Below are 19,818 nucleotides of genomic sequence, written 5' to 3'. Positions count from 1 at the left end.
TGGACCGCGTCTGAACCGCGGTAAGTTCGAAGTAAGGTATGTCGAATTCAGCTACGTTATTCACATAGCTGAATTTGCGTACCTTACTTCGACTTGGGGGGTAAGTGTAGACCAAGCCTTAGAGTGCTCGGGACAGACTACACCTCTTGACATCTTAAGTGGCTCCTCACTGATCCAGCTGGCTTTTGTGCATCCCATTTTGAGGTGCCTATCTCTCCCACCATTCATTCTATAGGATGCCTGGATGCTAAATTCAGGTTTTGTGAATCCCAGTGATTTTCTAGGTGCCTAAGTCCCTTTGTAGTTTGTTGGTTTGAAGCATCAGAGAAGATGAAACACAGGCCAGTCCATCTTCTTCATTCTTTCCCCACTGCAGGATTTTCCCTAATAGAATGTTATCAGCTATGTTTATCGAGGTATATTACAGACACTCTCTCTCTCTCTCTCTCTCTTCTCATATACTCTCTCTGTTTCTCACTTAGACCCTCTGCTGTCCTGGGAATACTGGATTTATGTAGTGATAGATGAATCTTGCTCACTCTAAGTGAACATAGAGTTGAGGGAGCATGAGTTAATATTGAATCTCCTCTCACTGCCTTCTTGTTAAGTTAATTGAAATGTTTGGAAGATGCCAGCCTGGAAAACTAATATTGAAGGTGAAGTGATTTTGACATCCACTCCTGTGATGAAGTCTCAAATTCTTGGGAAGATCTAGAAGTTTTGACTTGAGATTGGTTAGTTATAGGCTCTGAAAAAGTCCTGTTTCTTGCTCAACATTTTAATCCTGGGATAGTTTCTTTTTATGATTTGGGGTTATCTCTTTTTGCCAGAAGTTCAGATATTGAACATTAGATCACATCAAAAAATATTTCAATTTCTGCCAAAAATTTCAAAGGAAATGAATATTGTTTTTGTCAACACCTCTCACTGATTTTTTTTCATGTTTTTGTCAAAAAACAATGAATACCCAATAAAGGAATATTCGTGGTTCTCAAAAAACCCAAAGCATCATTTAACATTTTTAGAAAGCTGGCAAAAATTGATATTTGTTTTTATATGCCAAAGAAAATGTTAACAATTTCAATGAATATCAATATTCTCCTTTTAGTCAGTTAGCCATTTTTAATCACAAACAAGAGCAAAAAAAACCACACACACAAAAATCAAAAACACTCTTCAGTTTTCAAATTCATAGTTACATTTAATACACCTGTTAGAATCTGTGATGATATTCAAAGAAACCTGTCAGACAGGAATTTACACAGGGTTTTGGACAAGTTATTTCAGAAGAATTGGTATGTCTGTGGGCTAGAGGATTTAGTGGGATAACTCACCTTCATGCTTTCATGTGGTGCGAGGACTATGAAACAAATAACTTAGGGCCACATTTAGGTCCTTAATTTCTTTTGAATATCCCACTAGGTGCCTAAATATCTTTTAAATTAGGCCATTGGGCACTCTTGAAAATTTTACCCTTTGTGCCTAACTCCATTAGGCTCCTTTGAAAATTCTAGCCTACGTGAACAAGTGTAATCGATCTTCTTGGTCCTTTGAACTATCACAGAAGAGTCTGACATTAAACAAAAAATAAGGCAGTAAGAGAGCATGTTTTTCAGCTGAAATATATAATCTTGATGCCAGTTGGTGAGCGTCAGCTCTTAGAAAACGGTTTAGAAATTCGGAAGTATTCAACTAGAAGGGTGGGATTCAAACATAAGTAACTTTGACCTTTAAGGGGGATAACAGAGATATTTTTGTACTTTTGTTAGTTTCACAGGTATACTATTATATATATTTTACTTGTAGGCTGAATGAGGAATTGGAAGGTCAGGAAATCTTATAAAAGTAGACTAAGTAGAAGTGAGAGAGGTATCTTCCATTATAGAGAATAGTTTAAATCTTGACTGTCTCATTTTTTGAATGCACTGGGCCAGATATTCAATGCCACTGCAGTCAATGGGTCAGATCCCAATCTGGTTTAAACCTGTGTAGCTCTTGAAAGTTATTGCAATTCTACTGATATAGAACAGTTGAAGATAAGGGGTCAGATTTTAAAAGGCATTTGTGGGTGCCTCAAGATGCATACAGGCGTGCAGTGCAATTTTCAAAAGGTCCTGCGTAGGTTGGGCACCATCTAGCTCAGTCAGCTTTTAAAAGTCCAGTAAAGGGCAAGATTCAAAAAGGTACTTTGTTGGCATTGTCAATGTGACTAAATTTTAGGCTCCTAGAAAACCACTGGGATGGCCAGCCATGGTGTGGGGCAGAAACATAGTGACCTGGGAGACTTTTACAACCAAAATTTAGGTGCTGAACAAGTTCAGGCACATTCAGGGTTTGGGGGCAGCTGAGTGGGGGTTTTGTCAATCCCAGTGGGGCCTGATTCTGGGATTTAGGTGCCTAAAGTGGCAGTTAGGAAGCTAAATCCTGTTGTGACTCCAGTCCTAGGCAGCTATTGACATCTTTGGCCACCTAAATAACTTTGAAAATCAGACCCTCATTGCTTAAGAAAGGAAATTGTCTGTCAGTTTTCAGTGATTCAGAAGGGATTTGGATTCCATCCATACTAGTGTATGGGAACAGTTAGGAAAGTGTGGTACCTGCTGTAACCGTGCCTTAGTGAGTCACAACTGAGGATGCCAAATTCAGGACGAACTGCTGAGAAATAGGAAAGATACACCCCAAGACTGGTGGCTAATCCCCCATAGGATATACCAAACTATCAACAAAAGTAAACTTGTATCACCACACTGGATAACAAGAAGACATAAAGGCAGTTTCCTCAGGCATTCCAGTTCTTATATCACCACCAAAAACACTGGATTCAAAGATGAGTGGTTCTTTACAATCTCATCAAATAATAGGTTCTTCTGATCCCAAAGGACCAGCTACACACCCAGGTCAATATATAACTTAGATCTTATACAAAAATCACACTGATGCCAATCTTTTAGTGTCTAAAATCTAGAGGTTTATTCGTAAAAAGGAAGAAAGAAAGGTGAGAGTTAAAATTGGTTAAAGGAATCAATTGCATACAGTAATGGCAAAGTTCTTTGTTCAGGCTTGTAACAGTGATGGAATAAACTGCTGGGTTAAGTCAAGTTTCTGGAATACATCCACAGCTTGGGTGGGTCATTCAGTCCATTGTTCAGAGTTTCAGTTTGTAGCACAGTTCCTCCAGAGGTACGAGGCAGGATTGGAGACAAAATGGACGTGTTTCCAGGGCCTTTTATAGCTTTTTCTATGTGGAGGGCATCCCATTGTTCTTACTGTGGAAAATTACAGTAACCAGATGGAATTTGGAGTCACATGGGAAAGTCCCATGTCTATCCATTTTGCTCAGCCATTGCAGGAAGCCATTACCTATACTCCAGACAGCAAGTTTGCATGACAGTCCACTCAGTGTAGATGGACATTTCCCATGGTCCATTTTCAACCAAGTGTTTCTTGATGAACCATTTAACTTGAATAGTCCCTTCAAGGTGTGCTGGGCACTATCTTGTGGGCTATACCCCAGGAGCAAACATTTGAAATCCAGGTATAGAGCCAATACTTATGCCTTCAAATACAAAAATGATACATGCATACAGATAGCATAATCATAACCAGCAAAACATATATATGGTCATATTTTAATCAGATAATATCACACCTGCATGATACCAAAGGAGACCAGAGTTCGAGTTGGAAGAAATGGAGATTGCATTTGGTTGTATTAACAAGGTTTGTGGCTAATGAAATGTCAAGTTACTTTTAAGCTGACATCAGATGCCTCAAGCATCAGAGATACCAAGAAATGCATGTTCACCGTCCGGAGTATCAGGTCAAAAATAACATTAGTAATCACCAGGAAAATGGGAGTTTAAATTATAATCTTCATAGTCTTAAATTATTGACCCTATATTAAATTTCTAACTTCATCAAATAACATTGCAAAGCTTTGTTTAACTATCTTTTTGGGACTGGTCATGGAAAACAGAGTGAGGGGAAATCAAACAGTGACAGAATTAATTTATTTATTATTGTGAGTTATTTTCTGTAGATACAACCCATGGAAGACTCCAAATGGGGAAATCAAACAGGCGTCACAGAATTCATCCTCCTGGGATTTGGGAATCTCCTTGAACTGCAGGTCTTTCTCTTCCTGCTGTTTCTAGTGATCTACATTGTGACCATGGCTGGGAACATCCTCATTGTTGTGCTAGTTGTGGCTGATCAGCACCTTCACACCCCCATGTACTTCTTCCTGGGGAACTTGTCCTGCTTGGAGATCTGCTACACCTCAAACATCCTGCCCAAGGTGCTGGCCAGTCTCCTGACTGGGGACAGAACCATTTCTGTTGCGGGCTGTATTGTACAACTGTATTGCTTTGCTTGTCTGGTAGCTACAGAATGTTGTCTCCTAGCAGTGATGTCTTATGATCGGTATTTAGCCATATGCAAACCCCTGCATTATGCAGCCTTTATGAATGATCAGTTTTCCCTCCAGCTAGCAGTTGGGTCTTGGCTAAGTGGCTTTACAGTCAGTACCAACACAGCATGTTGGATGTCACAAATGATTTTCTGTGGGCCCAATGAAATTGACCATTTCTTTTGTGACTACATCGCATTGCTCAAATTGTCCTGCAGTGACACCAGCAAGATGGTTCTTGTGATCTTCCTTCTCTCCTTCATAATGATTCTTCTTCCATTTCTCTTAACCCTGACATCTTACGTGTGTATCATCAGCACCATCTTGAGAATCCCTTCCACCACGGGGAGGCAAAAGGCTTTTTCCACATGCTCCTCTCACCTCATCATGGTCACAATTTTCTATGGGACCCTAATCATTGTGTACATGCTCCCAGACACTGCTGAATTGCGAGACCTGAACAAAGTGCTTTCTGTCTTCTACACTGTCCTGACTCCCCTGGCCAACCCCCTCATCTACAGCCTGAGAAACAAAGAGGTCAAGGAGTCCCTGAGAAAAGCTCTAAGTAAGACTATGACTTTTATAACCAATCACAAACTATGTTGTAGGCATTTATGGTAAGTTGCAATCAAATATATAGAAAGGGAGCTCATTATGCGATGCAATGTAGCAAACCACGGCTCATGTGGGTGTCCTTAATTATTAGAGCTGTTCTATTACCTATAGTAAAACCCCAAGTGTGAGGAAGGGCCAGTTTAAAAGTATGGACTGCAGGGCCAGTATAGGTTGACTCATAAGATATAGTCTGGATGGACCCTGGATCTGCTTGGGGTAATGTGAGTCAAACGAGCTGCACTGAAAGATGGGCAGGGATTTTAGGGATTTAAGTAGCGATGAATTTCTCCTCAGTACAGACGGTCTACATGAGGTATACATTGTTTGCAGCATTGTTGTAGCTGTGTTTGTCCCAGGATATTAAAGACACAAGTTGGGGGAGGTGATATCTTTTAGTGGACCAACTTCTGCTGGTGAAAGAGACAAGCTTTTGCACTTACATGGAGCTTTTCTTCAGGTCGGAGAAAGGTACTCAGAGAATCACAGCTAAATACAAGGTTGGCATAGATAAGGAGTTAACACATGTTGCAAGAAATCATTGAAGGTGAAGTAGGCAGTTAACACTTCTACAATAATTGGACAAAGTGGGGTTAGTGGGTTAGAAGATGGTTATAATGTGCCAGAAATCCAGTGTCTTTGTTAAGAACATGCTTTTTGCTGTCTAGCAGATTTATGAATGTAAGTATAATTAAAAATTACAATGCATACTCACTGGGGGCCACATCCTGAAAGAAATCTTTCCCAAACTCCTTCTTTTGGCCTTCAAACAACCCCCCAACATCACCAAGCTCATTATTAGAAGCTCCCCACCAGGATCCACCAAAACAAAGCAGCACCAGCCCCTGCCATAACAACAGATGCAAAACTTGGAGACATATATCCACTGCTACAATGGTCAATATCCTCACAAGGCACCTTTCAAGATCCATGGGCCTAACATGTGGTGTACCTCATCCAGTAGGCATTCTTAGAGCAAGCCCAACTGCACACAAAATGTCAGGGAGAGGAGGCAGCTTCTCTTATAAGCTTTAGCCCACTGTTCAGGGCACTCACCAAAAATATGGGAGACCCCCAGGTCAGTTTCACTCTCTGCCTGAGAAATAGAAGGGATTCAAACATGGGCTTTCTATGTTTTGGCTACATGCTCTAACCACTGACTTAAAGGTAGGTTTGAAGGATGAGATTTTTATCGGTAAATGAGGGTAAACATCAATTTCACCCTACACACACAAAACAACAAAAATATTTCCTTTGAATAGAAATTTATGGATAGGCAAAGTAAGACAAATGCTGCTTGGGAATTTATTAGAATTTGATGTAAGGATATTTACCTTGTATATTTTGTCATGTGATTTCAGTTTCTGTTTTAGTGATTATAAAGCTTTAACTTTTTGAAATTAATGTCTCCTGTCGTTAAATAATGACCCACTCTCTTGTCTGTGTCCCCCCATTATTTCCCACAACTATGAACATTTAAACTGATAAAAATCAGAAAAAAATATTTAAAACTTATGATGTTGCACAACTGTGATAATGTAAATTGATAAAAATAGAAAAATGCTTATAAACAAACATCAATATTATGCATCAAAATTATACAAAAATAAAAACTGAATTTTACCAAGCCTAATTTAAGGAAATCCTGATATGGTGCTCTTCCAGTCTCTCCTGTTGAGTCTGTTCCACTTTATACAAGGAATTAAATATGCATTGGGCCTCATAGCGAATGAAAATGACTTTTCTGTATACCCCAGTGGTCAAGGGAGTCACTTCAGAGCTGGAAAATCCCTTCTCCTGATTGACCCAAGAGGGGAATTGAACTTGGGTCTCCGACAGCCCAAGTGGTTCTCTAACTGCTGGGCTAAATTTTATAATGGAAAAGGCTGCTATTACTTCATTTTATCCCATGTCTCCTTCTGGCCATTATATGCATGCAGAGCCTGCCTAGTGGATAAGGCTCCTCAGATGAGACAGGGTGGGGAACACCGATCTTCACAGTTTTTTTGATCACGCTGCAGCTTTGGTGTCAAATGGGCATGCCTAGAGGCAGAAATTTAGGCACTAAGGAAATGTTGACAATACAAATTTAGGTGCCTAGGGCCAGATTTTTAAAGGTATGGATTTCAATGGGTGTTTAGATGCTTTTGAAAATCCCACTAGGCACCTAAATACCTTTAAAAATCTGGCCATTAGTTAGTTTAGGTGCCTACAGAGTTTATTGGCAGAAGAACAGGTGTTTGTGGATTGCAGTGGTGCCTAAACCTGCCTAAATCTCATCTTGAGGTGCTAAGTCCCTTTGTGGATCTGGACTTTGGTGACCAGCAGGGGTGAAAGTGAACCGGTAGGGGCAGGTATGGCATACCGGTAAGAACTGCCCTGGCCCATACCTAGCCCACATTAAAGCACTTTAATGTCCCTGCCCCTTTTGCCTCCCCTGTAGGCGGCCCTGCTGGTAGGGTTCTTACCGGCAGGGCCGCCTACAGGGGAGGCAAGCTTTAAGGACTGTCCTTTGCTGTGGCAGTACTTTAATGTCCCTGCCCCTTTTGCCCCACCCTACAGCCGCCGACGGGCGGGGTGGGGCAGAGGGATCAGCTGCCCTGGGACCGGCAATTTAAAAGGGCCTGGGTTCCGAATGCTGCTGCCGCTGCCACAGCAGTGGCATCCGAAGCCCCGGGCCCTTTAAATCAACACGGGAGCCCCAGCAGGCCAGGCGGCCTAGAAGGGCTGGCTGGGGGATGCTGACCCCCAGCCCCGCCCCTTCCACCTGAGGCCCGCCCCGGCCCCATACCAGTAAGTGTCCTGACTTACTTTTACCCCTGGTGACCAGACATCATTTTCACCTGCTCTGCTCTGCTGCTACCAGTTCTATTTATTGAGAGCCTTACACAATGGGTCTGAGACATCAGTGTGTTACTCCACTTTCAACATCCTTGCCATGATTCAGCCCCCTCCTTCATGCCAGTACAATGGCTTTAATTTCAAAAGTTTCAAGCATTTTTTCTCATGAAAAGTGGACCCAGAATGAAGACATTGGAAAACAACCAGCCAAATGGCTTACTATATAGGGACCAATTCTACAAAGGAGAGTAGAATATGAATGTCCACTTCCTTGCACCTTGAGTACTCATTCACACCTCTGAATGAGACTATAAATGCATAGTTCCTATTTCTCCTCTGATTGATGCCTCTGATGTCAATGCAGTCATTTCTGATTTACACCAGAGTCTTTTAGAGAGGAACCAGGACCTATCATTCTATTCTGGTAGCAATTTACATCTGCTCTGTCATTCTTCTGTACAGGTGTAATCCATTACAGAAGACACAAGGTCATGGAAAATCATGCCCACATATACTGTGGTTTATTTCAAACTTGGCAAAACAGGGCAGTGGTGAATGAGAATTCAGAAGGAAGTTTCCAATCCTCACATGTGGACACTTCTCCCAGGAAGGAGTGACTGAACTACCAGCTTACTTTGCCACAGTCAACCAACCATTCATGATTAAATTAACAGCTGCTGGTCAGCACTGACCTTAAATTTGCAATCAACCTAGAGGTAATGCTGTTCATATCTCTTTCCCAGATCTAGGCAATCCATTCACAATAAATACACGTAACACTGGTCTACAATTTTTGAGAAGTCGTCTGCTTCAGAGATAAAATGTGCTATTTATTATGTATTTTGATGTGCTAAATTCAAATATGACAATTAAAACAACTGATTGGCTACTGTTTCTAAGATATTTAAGTTTTTACATTTTATGTCTATGTATATTGTGTAGACAGTAGAGTTTGAATCATAAATTGTAAACCTAGGTCTTTTCATGTGTTTATGGTTGCTTTACATGATAATATTTCACCTGTCCTGTTTATGTAACACTTTAAAAATCAGCAAAAGGGTTATATAAATAAAATTTATTATGAAACACAAGGCAAAAAACTATTATGTACATAGTTTAGTCCTATTCAGTGTCTACTCGGCGCTTCTTGGCTTGTGTCTTGTATTCATTAAATGGAGCATCTCTTGTCACTGTCCAGCAATAGTCTGCAAGCATTGATTGGCTCCATTTGCCCTGATAGCATTTCTCCATTGTTGCAATATCCTGGTGAAATCGCTCGCTGTGCTCGTCGCTCACTGCTCCGCAGTTCGGTGGAAAAAAATCTAGATGAGAGTGCGAAAAATGTATCTTTAGTGACATGTTGCAACCAAGGCTTTTGTATGCCTTGAGGAGGTTTTCCACCAACAATCTGTAGTTGTCTGCCTTGTTGTTTCAGAGAAAATTTATTGCCACTAACTGGAAGGCTTTCCTTGCCGTCTTTTCCTTGCCACGCAGTGCATGGTCAAATGCATCATCTCGAAGAAGTTCACGAATCTGAGGACCAACAAAGACACCTTCCTTTATCTTAGCTTCACTTCACCTTGGAAATTTTCCACGGAGGTACTTGAAACCTGCTTGTGTTTTGTCAATGGCCTTGACAAAGTTCTTCATCAGACTCAGCTTGATGTGTAAGGGTGGTAACAAAATCTTCCTTGATTCAACAAGTGGTGGATGCCGAACACTTTTCCTCCCAGGCTCCAATGACTGTCGGAGTGGCCAATCTTTCTTGATGTAGTGGGAATCTCTTGCACGACTATCCCATTCACAGAGAAAACAGCAGTACTTTGTGTATCCAGTCTGCAGACCAAGCAAGAGAGCAACAACCTTCAAATCACCACAAAGCTACCACTGATGTTGGTCATAGTTTATGCACCTCCAAAGTTGTTTCATGTTGTCATAGGTTTCCTTCATATGGACTGCATGACCAACTGGAATTGATGGCAAAACATTGCCATTATGCAGTAAAACAGCTTTAAGACTCGTCTTCGATGAATCAATGAACAGTCTCCACTCATCTGGATCGTGAACGATGTTGAGGGCTGCCATCACACCATCGATGTCATTGCAGGCTACAAGATCACCTTCCATGAAGAAGAATGGGACAAGATCCTTTTGACGGTCACGGAACATGGAAATCCTAACATCACCTGCCAGGAGATTACACTGCTGTAGTCTGGAGCCCAACAGCTCTGCCTTACTCTTGGGTAGTTCCAAATCCCTGACAAGGTCATTCAGTTCACCTTGTGTTATGAGGTGTGGTTCAGAGGAGGAGGATGGGAGAAAATGTGGGTCCTGTGACATTGATGGTTCAGGACCAGAAGTTTCATCCTCCTCCTCTTCCTCGTCTGACTCAAGTGAGAATGATTCTGGTGCATCAGGAACCGGCAGTCCTTCTCCGTGGGGTACTGGGCGTATAGCTGATGGAATGTTTGGATAATGCACAGTCCACTTTTTCTTCTTTGACATACCTTTCCCAACTGGAGGCACCATGCAGAAGTAACAATTGCTGGTATGATCTGTTGGCTCTCTCCAAATCATTGGCACTGCAAAAGGCATAGATTTCCTTTTCCTGTTCAACCACTGGCGAAGATTTGTTGCACAAGTGTTGCAGCATATGTGTGGGGCCCACCTCTTGTCCTGATCTCCAATTTTGCAGCTAAAATAAAGGTGATAGGCTTTCTTAACCATAGTGGTTATACTGCGCTTTTGTGATGCAAAAGTCACTTCACCACAAACATAGCAGAAGTTATCTGCACTGTTCACACAAGTACGAGGCATCTCTGCTTACTTTGGCTAAACAGAAATGTGTCCATTTGCAAAATCAAACACTGACAAATAAGAGAGCACGACACTGTATGATTTCTAGAGCTGATATAGGGCAATTTCTTCAGCAGAGTGATGTAAGCTTCGTTATGATTGCATCATCCATGACTTCTAGGAATAACATGATGCAATTCATATCATGTATGATACAATACCAGCTTCAGATTGCATCATTCATTGTTTTGCCTAAAAAGCAAGTACTGTCCAAACCCAGTCATAGATTTATTCATAGATCCAGTCAAAGATGTATTTTAGTCATTTCTGGTTTAAATTGAGATCCCTTCCCTTTATAACTCACTTATCCTCCACCATTCCCAAGTCAAGGGTCGTATATACTGACCCAATAGCATATCTTGAAAACTAGAGCCAATCAACAATTTTAAGCATCATTTTCATTCTCAGTGACCCAGAATTAGTAAAGTTTGACTACATTTATTTCAGAAGCATTTTGGCTGTTGAGCAGTGTAATTAGAGGACAATCATGTGCACATGTCACCTAACATACAATGATTTGACATACAGAACATCAACATTTTTTTCCAAAATCAGATTTTTCAACCACATTTTTCATTGTAAATTTTAGCTGAGATGAAAAAAAAATCTATGCATATTAATCTGAATTGTAGATGAGTTTTTGTAATTTTTCTCTGTGTGCTTCAAGCAGCTACAGAGACAAGCATCATTTCTGAAACTTTGGTGACTTTTTTGGCCAAAATGTTTAATTTCAAGCCCAACAAAAAATTGACAAAATGTTAACATTTTTGCATGTTTCATTTTGCAGTGTTTGGACACTAGTTCAACCGTAACATTGAATGCCATTGTTGTCAATGGAGCTACTCCAAATTTGCACAATTGTGTAACTGATATCAGAACAAGATCTGTGCCCAAATTACTTTCTGTGAGAAAATATTTTTCTCTTCATCCTGTCCCCCTACAGTCTCCTTAGAGCCCCTTTCACTTCCTTGTTCCTCAGGTGATAGATAAAGGGGTTCAAGGTGGGGGTGATGGTTGTGTATATGAGAGCCAGCACTTTGTTGCTGTCTGGTGAGTCAGTGAGCTTGGGTCTTAAATAGATCAGGCTGCCACTCTCGTAATACAATGTCACCACAATGAGATGTGAGGAGCAGGTGGAGAAGGCTTTGTGTCTGCCTTCAGTCAATGCCATCTTTAAGATGGTGGAGATGATAAAGGTGTAGGACACAATAATGAGAGAAAATGGAGTGAAGATAACCAGTATCATAGCTGTAAACAACTGCATTTCATACTGAGATGTGTCAATGCAAGAAAGCTTAATCAATGGGGGAATATCACAGAAGAAATAGTTAATCTGATTGGACCCATAAAATGGCAAGGTGAAAACCCAGGCTGTCTGTACTAGGGACACCATATTACCACTGAACCATGAGAGAACTGTCAAGGAAAGGCAGACCCTCCCGTTCATGATGAACCTGTATCTCAATGGGTTGCATATAACCATGTAGTGGTCATACGCCATGGCAGCCAGTAGGAAGCACTCTGAGGCCCCAAAGAATAGCAGGAAATACATTTGGGCAACACAGCCCACCAGCATCTTGGGGACAGTGCCTGAGGTGTAGCAGATCTCCAGGAAGGATAAGACTCGGAGAAAGAAATACATGGGGGTGTGAAGGGCTATGTCCATGGTGATGAGTTCCCCATCAGGGTAATGGTGTAAATGAACAGATAGATGGAGAACAGAGGCACCTCCAGCTCACAGTACTTGGATAATCCTAGTAGAATGAATTCAGTCACCGTGGTGAGGTTCCCCCTTCTTGATTCATTTGCATATTTCATCTGTGGAAGACAATTAATAAGAAGATACCATGTGAAGAAATGACCCACTGAAGGAAATAAGGAGAAATAGTCACAGGCTCACGTGGAATTTAGGGTCCCAACTCCCATGGCCATTCAATGGGATTTGGAGCCCAGATCCTCAAAGATATGTCAGTGGCTAAACTTTCATTGTTTTCTATGCGAGAAAAAATGTCTCAAGGGAAAGAATCATTCCCGAAAGTTCACAGTTTCAGTGTAAAATATCAGGACTGCCTGGAACAGACCCCTCAACTACATGGACAGACTCACAGACAGAGCAACACAATGATGGAAAGATCAATAGCTAGATAGACCAATAAACCAAATGGATAGATGGACAGATTTCATGTAAACCCAAGTTACTTGTTTACATTCTATTTTGTTTCAAGTTCCTTTAACCATCCCACCTTCCCTACTGCCCAACTTTACTGATTTGCACCAGCTGAGTATTTTACCAGTAGAATCACATCTGATCTTCACAGAGTTAACTGTCCTGCTCAGTGAATGCCAAAGAATAATACTGAGATTCTATAAAAAGCTATCTTTCCATCCACCATGACCAGCTGGAATTTTAAAGCACTTGAGGGCTTTATACTGAAAAGTCAGGGAAGATGGACATGACACTTCTCCTCTTTGTGCTTTAATTTCTCCAGCTATAGAAAGGGATGATAAGTTTTACGTATCCCTCAATGGAATTCTGAGGCTAAATTAATTAATATTTATAGAATTATAGACGTGTAGGACAGGAAAGGACCTCAATAGGTCAACTAGTCCCATCCGCTGCACTCAAGGCAGGACTAAGTAATAACTAGACCATTCATTACAGGTGGTTGTCTAATCTGGTTTTAAAACCGCCAATGACTGAGATTCCACAACTCCCTAGTCAATTTGTTCTAGTGCTTAACTAACTTGATAGTTAGGAAATTTTTCCTAATATCCAATCTAAACCTCTCTTGCTGCAATTTAAACACATTGCTTCTTGTCCTATCCTCAGTGGTGAACAAAAACATTTTTGGCCTTCTTCTTTGTAACCTTTCATATACTTGAAAACTGTTATCACTTCAGTCTTCACTTTTCCAGACTAAACAAACCCAGTTTTTTTTCAATCTTCCCTCATAGGTCATACTTTCTAGACCTTTAATCATTTTTGTTGCTCTCCTCTTGACTTTCTCCAATTTGTCCACATCCTTCCTGAAATGTGGCACCCAGATCTGGACACAGTACTCCAGTTGAGGCCTCATCAGCACAGAGTAGAGCGGAAGAACTACTTCTCGTGTCTTGCTTACAATATACCTGCTAATCCCAGAATGATGTTAGTTTTTTTAGTAACACTGTTACACTGTTGACTCATATTTAGGTTGTCATTTCCCAGTTTGTATCCGTGCAACTGATTGTTCCTTCCTTAGTGGAGTACTTTGCATTTGTCCTTATTGAATTTCATCCTGTTTACTTCAGACCATTTCTCCAGTTTGTCCAAATCATTTTCAATTTTCATCCTATCCTCCAAAGCACTTGCAATCCCTCCCAGCTTGGTATCATCCAAAAATGTTATCAGTGTACTCTCTTTTCCATTAACTAAATCATTGATGAAGATATTGAACAAAACTGGACCCACTACTGATCCCTGCGGGACCCCACTCATTATGCCCTTCCAGCATGATCTCAACTACTGATAACTACTCTCTGGGAATGGTTTTCCAAACAGTTATGCATCCACCTCATAGTAGCTCCACCTAGGTTGTATTTCCCTAATTTGTTTATGAGAAGGTCATGTGAGACAGTATCAAAAGCTTTGCTAAAGTCAAGACATACCACATTTAGTGCTTCCCTACATCCACAAGCCTTGTTACTCTGTCATTTGGTTTGACATGATTTGTTCTTGACAGTGACAGTAACTTATCATCTTCCAGGTGTTTAAAGATTGATTGCTGGATTATTTGCTCCTTTATCTTTACAGGTACTGAAGTTATGCTGACTGGTCTGTAGTTCCCAAAGTTTTCCTTACTCCTCTATTTATAGATGGGCACTATATTTGCCCTCTTCCAGTTTTGTGGAATCTCTCCCATCTTGTATGACTTTTCAAAGATAATATAGCTCAGTGATTTGAGCATTGGCCTGCTAAACCCAGGGTTGTGAGTTCAATCCTTGAGGGGGCCACTTAGGGATCTAGGGCAAAAACAGTACTTGGTCCTGCTAGTGAAGGCAGGGGGCTGGACTCCATGACCTTTCAAGGTCCCTTCCAGTTCTAGGAGATAGGATATCTCCATTAATTTATTTATTTTAGATATCTCCTCAGTCAGTTCCTTGAGTATTCTAGGATGTATTTCATCAGTCCCTGCTCACTTGAAGACCTCTTACATGTCTAAGCAAGTTTTAACTTGTTCTTTCCCTATTTTAGCCTCATATCCTAACTCATTTATAGACCATGTTGAGATCCTCATGTAGCGGGTGGTATGGAAATGCAAATTGATATTCTTATTATTGAATCAAAGACATTCCTAAATAACTGTTGATAATTCAAGTAAAAATGGAATTGATTATTTTTTCATAATATATGGACAAGAGCCAAAATTCATTGTTTTTTTTTTTTTAATAAAGGCTCATAGAAAACTGGAGATAGTAAAAAGGAGAAGGGAAAATATGAATATTGTTGTGGGGGAAGGGAATTAAACAATCTAAAATATGAAGAAACTTCCAGAGACTTGGAGTATGTGACTATATGACTGCCAGAAAATATAACAACTATGGATAGACACGTAGAGGGTTGTAAAGGAGAGTAGAGCTGATTGAAACATTTCAGATGAATGTTTTTGGTAAGAAAATGCTGATTAAACAAAATCTGAATGTTCACCTGGAATGTTTTATTTTTATCTAAATTTGTTTGGGAAATTCATATTGTGGGGGGAAATGATTTAATCTTTATCATTTTAAATATAATATAATATAATATAAATTTCAACTTATTAAATCCTCCCAACATATTTACCTTATTGAAATGCTATATTTCAGAATATTTTGTTTCATTGAAAAAATCTGAAATGTTGACTTTTTGGCCTGATTTGGGATAAAACCAAATTCTGAAATTATTCATTTTTTCCAGGACAGAAATTCAATTTTTAGACTAGCCCTGAAAAAGGTATAAGGCATTGTTCCTATTCTTATTTGTGATAATAGTAATGATGAATAACTAGCCAGTTCTTTGAGACCTTACTGATTACCATTTGAATTGTTCCCTGAGCAATTCCACAGAAACCAATGTGATTATTTATGGAACAAGGTCCCATTCAGGCTGAAAGTATTAAAATATGTCCCCTAACATTTATACAGCACCGTCCAACTCAGGTTCTCTGAGCAACTAACATCAGTTGTGCCAGCTTCACAACCTCTGGCTGTGGCAGGTCAATATTTACCCCACTTTTGCAGATGGAGAAACTGAGGCACAAAGAGGAAAGAAGCGATTCTCCATCAAGGTCCCACAGCAAGCTTGTGGTGGGGGCAGTAAGAGATTCTGGATCTCATGAGTTGCCCAGGTCTAAGCACAGAATTACCCCTGAATATACCCTATACATATGAGAGTGTAACCCTCAGCAGAAACCCAGTGATATGACCGATCATATTACACACATGGGGGCCATGTCTCTATACAGAGACAGACAAGCTTTTTATTTCATGCACCCACTTCCATTCTAAAGACAGAAGTAAAGTCTTCATGAATAAAGAGGCTGCAGAGACCACAGCCTGGACACCTTGAATTTCAGGAAAAAAACAACATCTGTAAGGGATCACTTAAAGCCAACCGCTACAATCTAGAAAACTTTGCCACATGAGGTGGCTTATTGATGTGTGCCTTTGCAAAATTGAGCCCTGGATAAATGTCTGATAAAGTAGACAATCCTATCGCTAAACACTTCTAGATTTCCAGAATCAGGAAGATCTGTGTAAAATTAAAATGTAATTGGCAATAACTTAATTCAGTGTCTGAGATCTCTAAAAATCACTTGGAATTAAAAATAATTAAATAAAGATAACAATTAAATAAAAAGAGGACATATACTTCATCATTAGCATTAATTCTATGCAATCGCTTTCTACAAATAAAGTAATAAAACACAATACAAACTCTCAGTTGCCTTCACGTTAATTATAAGATATTGGTTTCTCCCTTTATTGATTGCCAGACTCTGCCAGATATGGAACTATGTCTGTCTGATTTACTAGAGTGGTAGGTTCTGGTTTGCATTGCTTGTGGGACACCTTTTCTTTCTTTCTTTCTTTCTTTCTTTCTTTCTTTGAACTGAGATAATATCTAGGAGTCCCGATTATGCATCAGGACCACATTGTTCTATGCTCTGGACAAAACCCGAGCAAAAAGACAACCCTTGTCCCATCGAACTTCCAGTATAATTACATCATTTCCCAATCTGTATGCCTGTTGGAAGATTTTACATTATTATTTGGAGCCCTGGGGATGGCTAATGTTAGGAATTTCCAAAGAGAGGCACCTATTTAATTGCAGTTTTTAATTTCTTCAGGAAAGCAAGAAAAATACTCAGGACCGATCCTCAGCCTGTGTACATTCTCTGCTACAATTTAGAATTTATCGTGGGTTTCTGTACTGAGATAGCTCAAGGCACAATGCAACTTTCTCTTTTGGACTAGTCCCAAAGGAGGGCTCATTACTCTCATTTAGAAGAGACTTGTGCTTTTGGAAGTGAAGAAATAAGTTTCCTCTCTATTCTCCCCATGTCCCTGGTTTTATTCGATTCATACAGTAACTGTGTGTGTTGTTTGTAATGCCTGTGTACACACTTCACTGATTGAGCACCACCATAATACAGAGAAAAGTCCTGATTCTGTCTACATTATTTATGTTGAGCTGTACAGTACTGTCCACGGTAGCCCAACGAAATCAAGTAAGCTTCTTGCATGGAGTAACACCTACTTCAAGAAGATCAACTTGTTTGCTTTCAGGATCTTCATAAGGTGAGCAACATTCCTATGTATAGTCCTGTCCTATGTATACCTCATCTCCGCCATCCTGAGATATGCTCTATGAAGTGGAAACTTTTTTCACCTGTATGTCTCACCTGATCATCCTCCTCCTGATCTGTGACACCCATGTTGGGCCCATCTCCAGCTACTCGCTGAATAATGACAGGGTGTTGCCTGTGCTTTACAACACAGTCACCTCTCATGCTGAAGCCATTGAGCTACACCCTGAAGAACAGGATGTGAAAGTGGAACTGAGAAAAGTCTTGATGGGGAAATTGTATTTGCAATGAAATTGGAAATGTTTTTCTCTAGAGCTTGTGAATATCTTCTCAGTGCTAAAGGACTCTCCTTTTCTCATTTCATTTTCTGCTCTGTGTTTAGTAGAAATGGTGAAAAAATTACAAAACAAATGAAGATACTTTCATTTGGTAACTTCAAATGGACCTATTTTTGTCTTTTTCATGAAATTTTCTATTGTACTTTATTGTTTATTATTCATGCTCATTTTCTACAATTTTAGTGAAATTTTGTTCAAAATCATTCTCAAAATGGTTAGCTTGCAGCACATGAACATTGTTTTCCAAAATTAGCTTTTTTAACAACATATTTCATTGCAATTTTGAGTTAAAATGAAAAAAATCCATGCATATTCAGATTAAATGTAGATGAATTTTTGTGATTTTTCTGTGTGTTTCAAGCAGCAGTATATATGATCAACATTTCTGAAACTTTGATGCCTTTTTCCGGCCAAAATTTCTAATTTCATCCCCCTCCAGAAAATTGACAAAATGTTTTCAGCATTTTTGTGTGTTTCATTTTGCAGTTTTCAGAAACTACTTCAACGGTAGCAGTGAATGGCATTGACATCAAAGGAACTACTCAAGATTTATACAGTTGGATAACTGATCTCAGAACAAGACCTGTATCCCAATTATTTTCTTTGAGAAAATATTTTTTCCTTTCAGCCCATCCCACAACAATCTCCACACAGCCCTTTTCACCTCATTGTTCCTCAGGCTGTAGACTATAGGGTTCAAGATGGGGGTGATGGTTGTATACATCAGAGCCAGCACTTTGCTGCTGTCCGGTGAGTTAATGGACTTGGGTCTTAAATAGATCAGGCCACTGCTCCCATAATACAATATCACCACAATGAGGTGTGAGGAGCAGGTGGAGAAAGCTTTGTGTCTGCCATCAGCCGAAGCCATCTTTAAGATGGTGGAGATAATAACAATGTAGGACACAAGGATGAGAGAAAATGGAGTGAAGTTGACCAGTATAGTAGCTGTAAACAACTGCATTTCATATGAAGAGGTGTCAGTGCAAGAAAGCTTAAGCAATGGGGAAATGTCACAGAAGAAATAGTTAATCTGATTGGACCCACAAAATGGCAAGTTGAAAACCCAGGTTGTCTGTACTAGAGATACTACGTTACCACTGAACCAAGAGAGAACTACCAATGAAAGGCAGACCCTCCTGTTCATGATGAGCCTGTACCTCAATGGGTTGCATATGGCCACATAGCGGTCATACGCCATTGCAGCCAGAAGGAAGCACTCAGAGATTCCAAGGAAGAGCAGGAAGTACATTTGTGCAGCACAACCCACATAGGAAATGCTCCTGTTGTCTGAGAGGAAGTTCACCAGCATCTTAGGGACGGTGACCGAGGTGTAGCAGATCTCCAGGAAGGATAAGACTCGGAGAAAGAAATACATAGGGGTTTGAAGGGCTGTGTCTATGGTGATGAGGATGATGAGGATGTTCCCCATCAGGGTAATCAAGTAAATTAACAGATAGATGGAGAACAGAGGCACCTGCAGCTCATGGTGGTTGGACAATCCCAGTAGAATGAATTCAGTCACCGTGGTGAGGTTCCCCATTCTTGATTCCTTTGCATATTTCATCTGTGTGAGACAATAAATACCTAGATATCATGTGAAGAAGTGACCTACTGCAGGAAATAAGGAGAAATAGTCAAAGGCACACATTCTCCAATGGACATTCTATGAGAGTTGGGGCTCATGCCCTCAAAGATATTTCAGTGGCTCACTCCCTTTGATTTCTATGGGATTTAGGCACCTAAATACCTTTAAGGATCTGTACCTGGGTGTTTTACTGCCCCATGTGCATTTTGTTGGTGATGGTAATGCAGCATTAAGGTCTGTATATTTGCCTGAGATAGACTTTTGGGTTTTGTTTGGCCATTTGAATTTTGAGGTCTTTAAAACACAATTGTTTATGTCTTACTATCATGTGTGAGCAAAGAACAAGGA

The 19,818-nt window shown here is 40.2% G+C and overlaps 2 protein-coding genes and 1 pseudogene across 2 annotated transcripts; 1 reads left to right on the top strand and 2 right to left on the bottom strand.

The window, feature by feature from the left end:
- The first annotated feature begins 4,048 nt into the window (after window positions 1–4,048).
- Window positions 4,049–5,029, top strand: LOC113405259 (olfactory receptor 10A4-like). The gene has a single exon (XM_026646287.1). It carries the CDS (start codon window positions 4,049–4,051, stop codon window positions 5,027–5,029), a length of 981 nt encoding a protein of 326 aa, XP_026502072.1.
- A 6,625-nt stretch (window positions 5,030–11,654) lies between these two features.
- Window positions 11,655–12,535, bottom strand: LOC113405260 (annotated as a pseudogene).
- A 3,127-nt stretch (window positions 12,536–15,662) lies between these two features.
- On the bottom strand, window positions 15,663–19,425 carry LOC112119909 (olfactory receptor 10A7-like). The gene is made up of 2 exons (XM_026646288.1): window positions 18,535–19,425; window positions 15,663–15,674 (listed from the first exon to the last, which is right to left on the bottom strand). Exons 1-2 carry the CDS (start codon window positions 19,423–19,425, stop codon window positions 15,663–15,665), a joined length of 903 nt encoding a protein of 300 aa, XP_026502073.1.
- Window positions 19,426–19,818: the final 393 nt, after the last annotated feature.

The sequence above is a fragment of the Terrapene carolina genome, unplaced genomic scaffold (genome assembly GCF_002925995.2).
Source record: "Terrapene carolina triunguis isolate 2854851 unplaced genomic scaffold, T_m_triunguis-2.0 Scaffold34785, whole genome shotgun sequence".
Classification (NCBI taxonomy): Eukaryota; Metazoa; Chordata; order Testudines; family Emydidae; genus Terrapene; species Terrapene triunguis.
The sequence above is the reverse complement of the archived record's forward strand: the minus strand, read 5'-3'. Positions and strand labels throughout refer to the sequence as shown.

What these genes read in the sequence shown, in the direction of transcription:
- LOC112119909 (XM_026646288.1), bottom strand. Translation starts at nt 19,425, where the DNA reads ATGGGGAACCTCACCACGGTGACTGAATTCATTCTACTGGGATTGTCC.
- LOC113405259 (XM_026646287.1), top strand. Translation starts at nt 4,049, where the DNA reads ATGGAAGACTCCAAATGGGGAAATCAAACAGGCGTCACAGAATTCATC.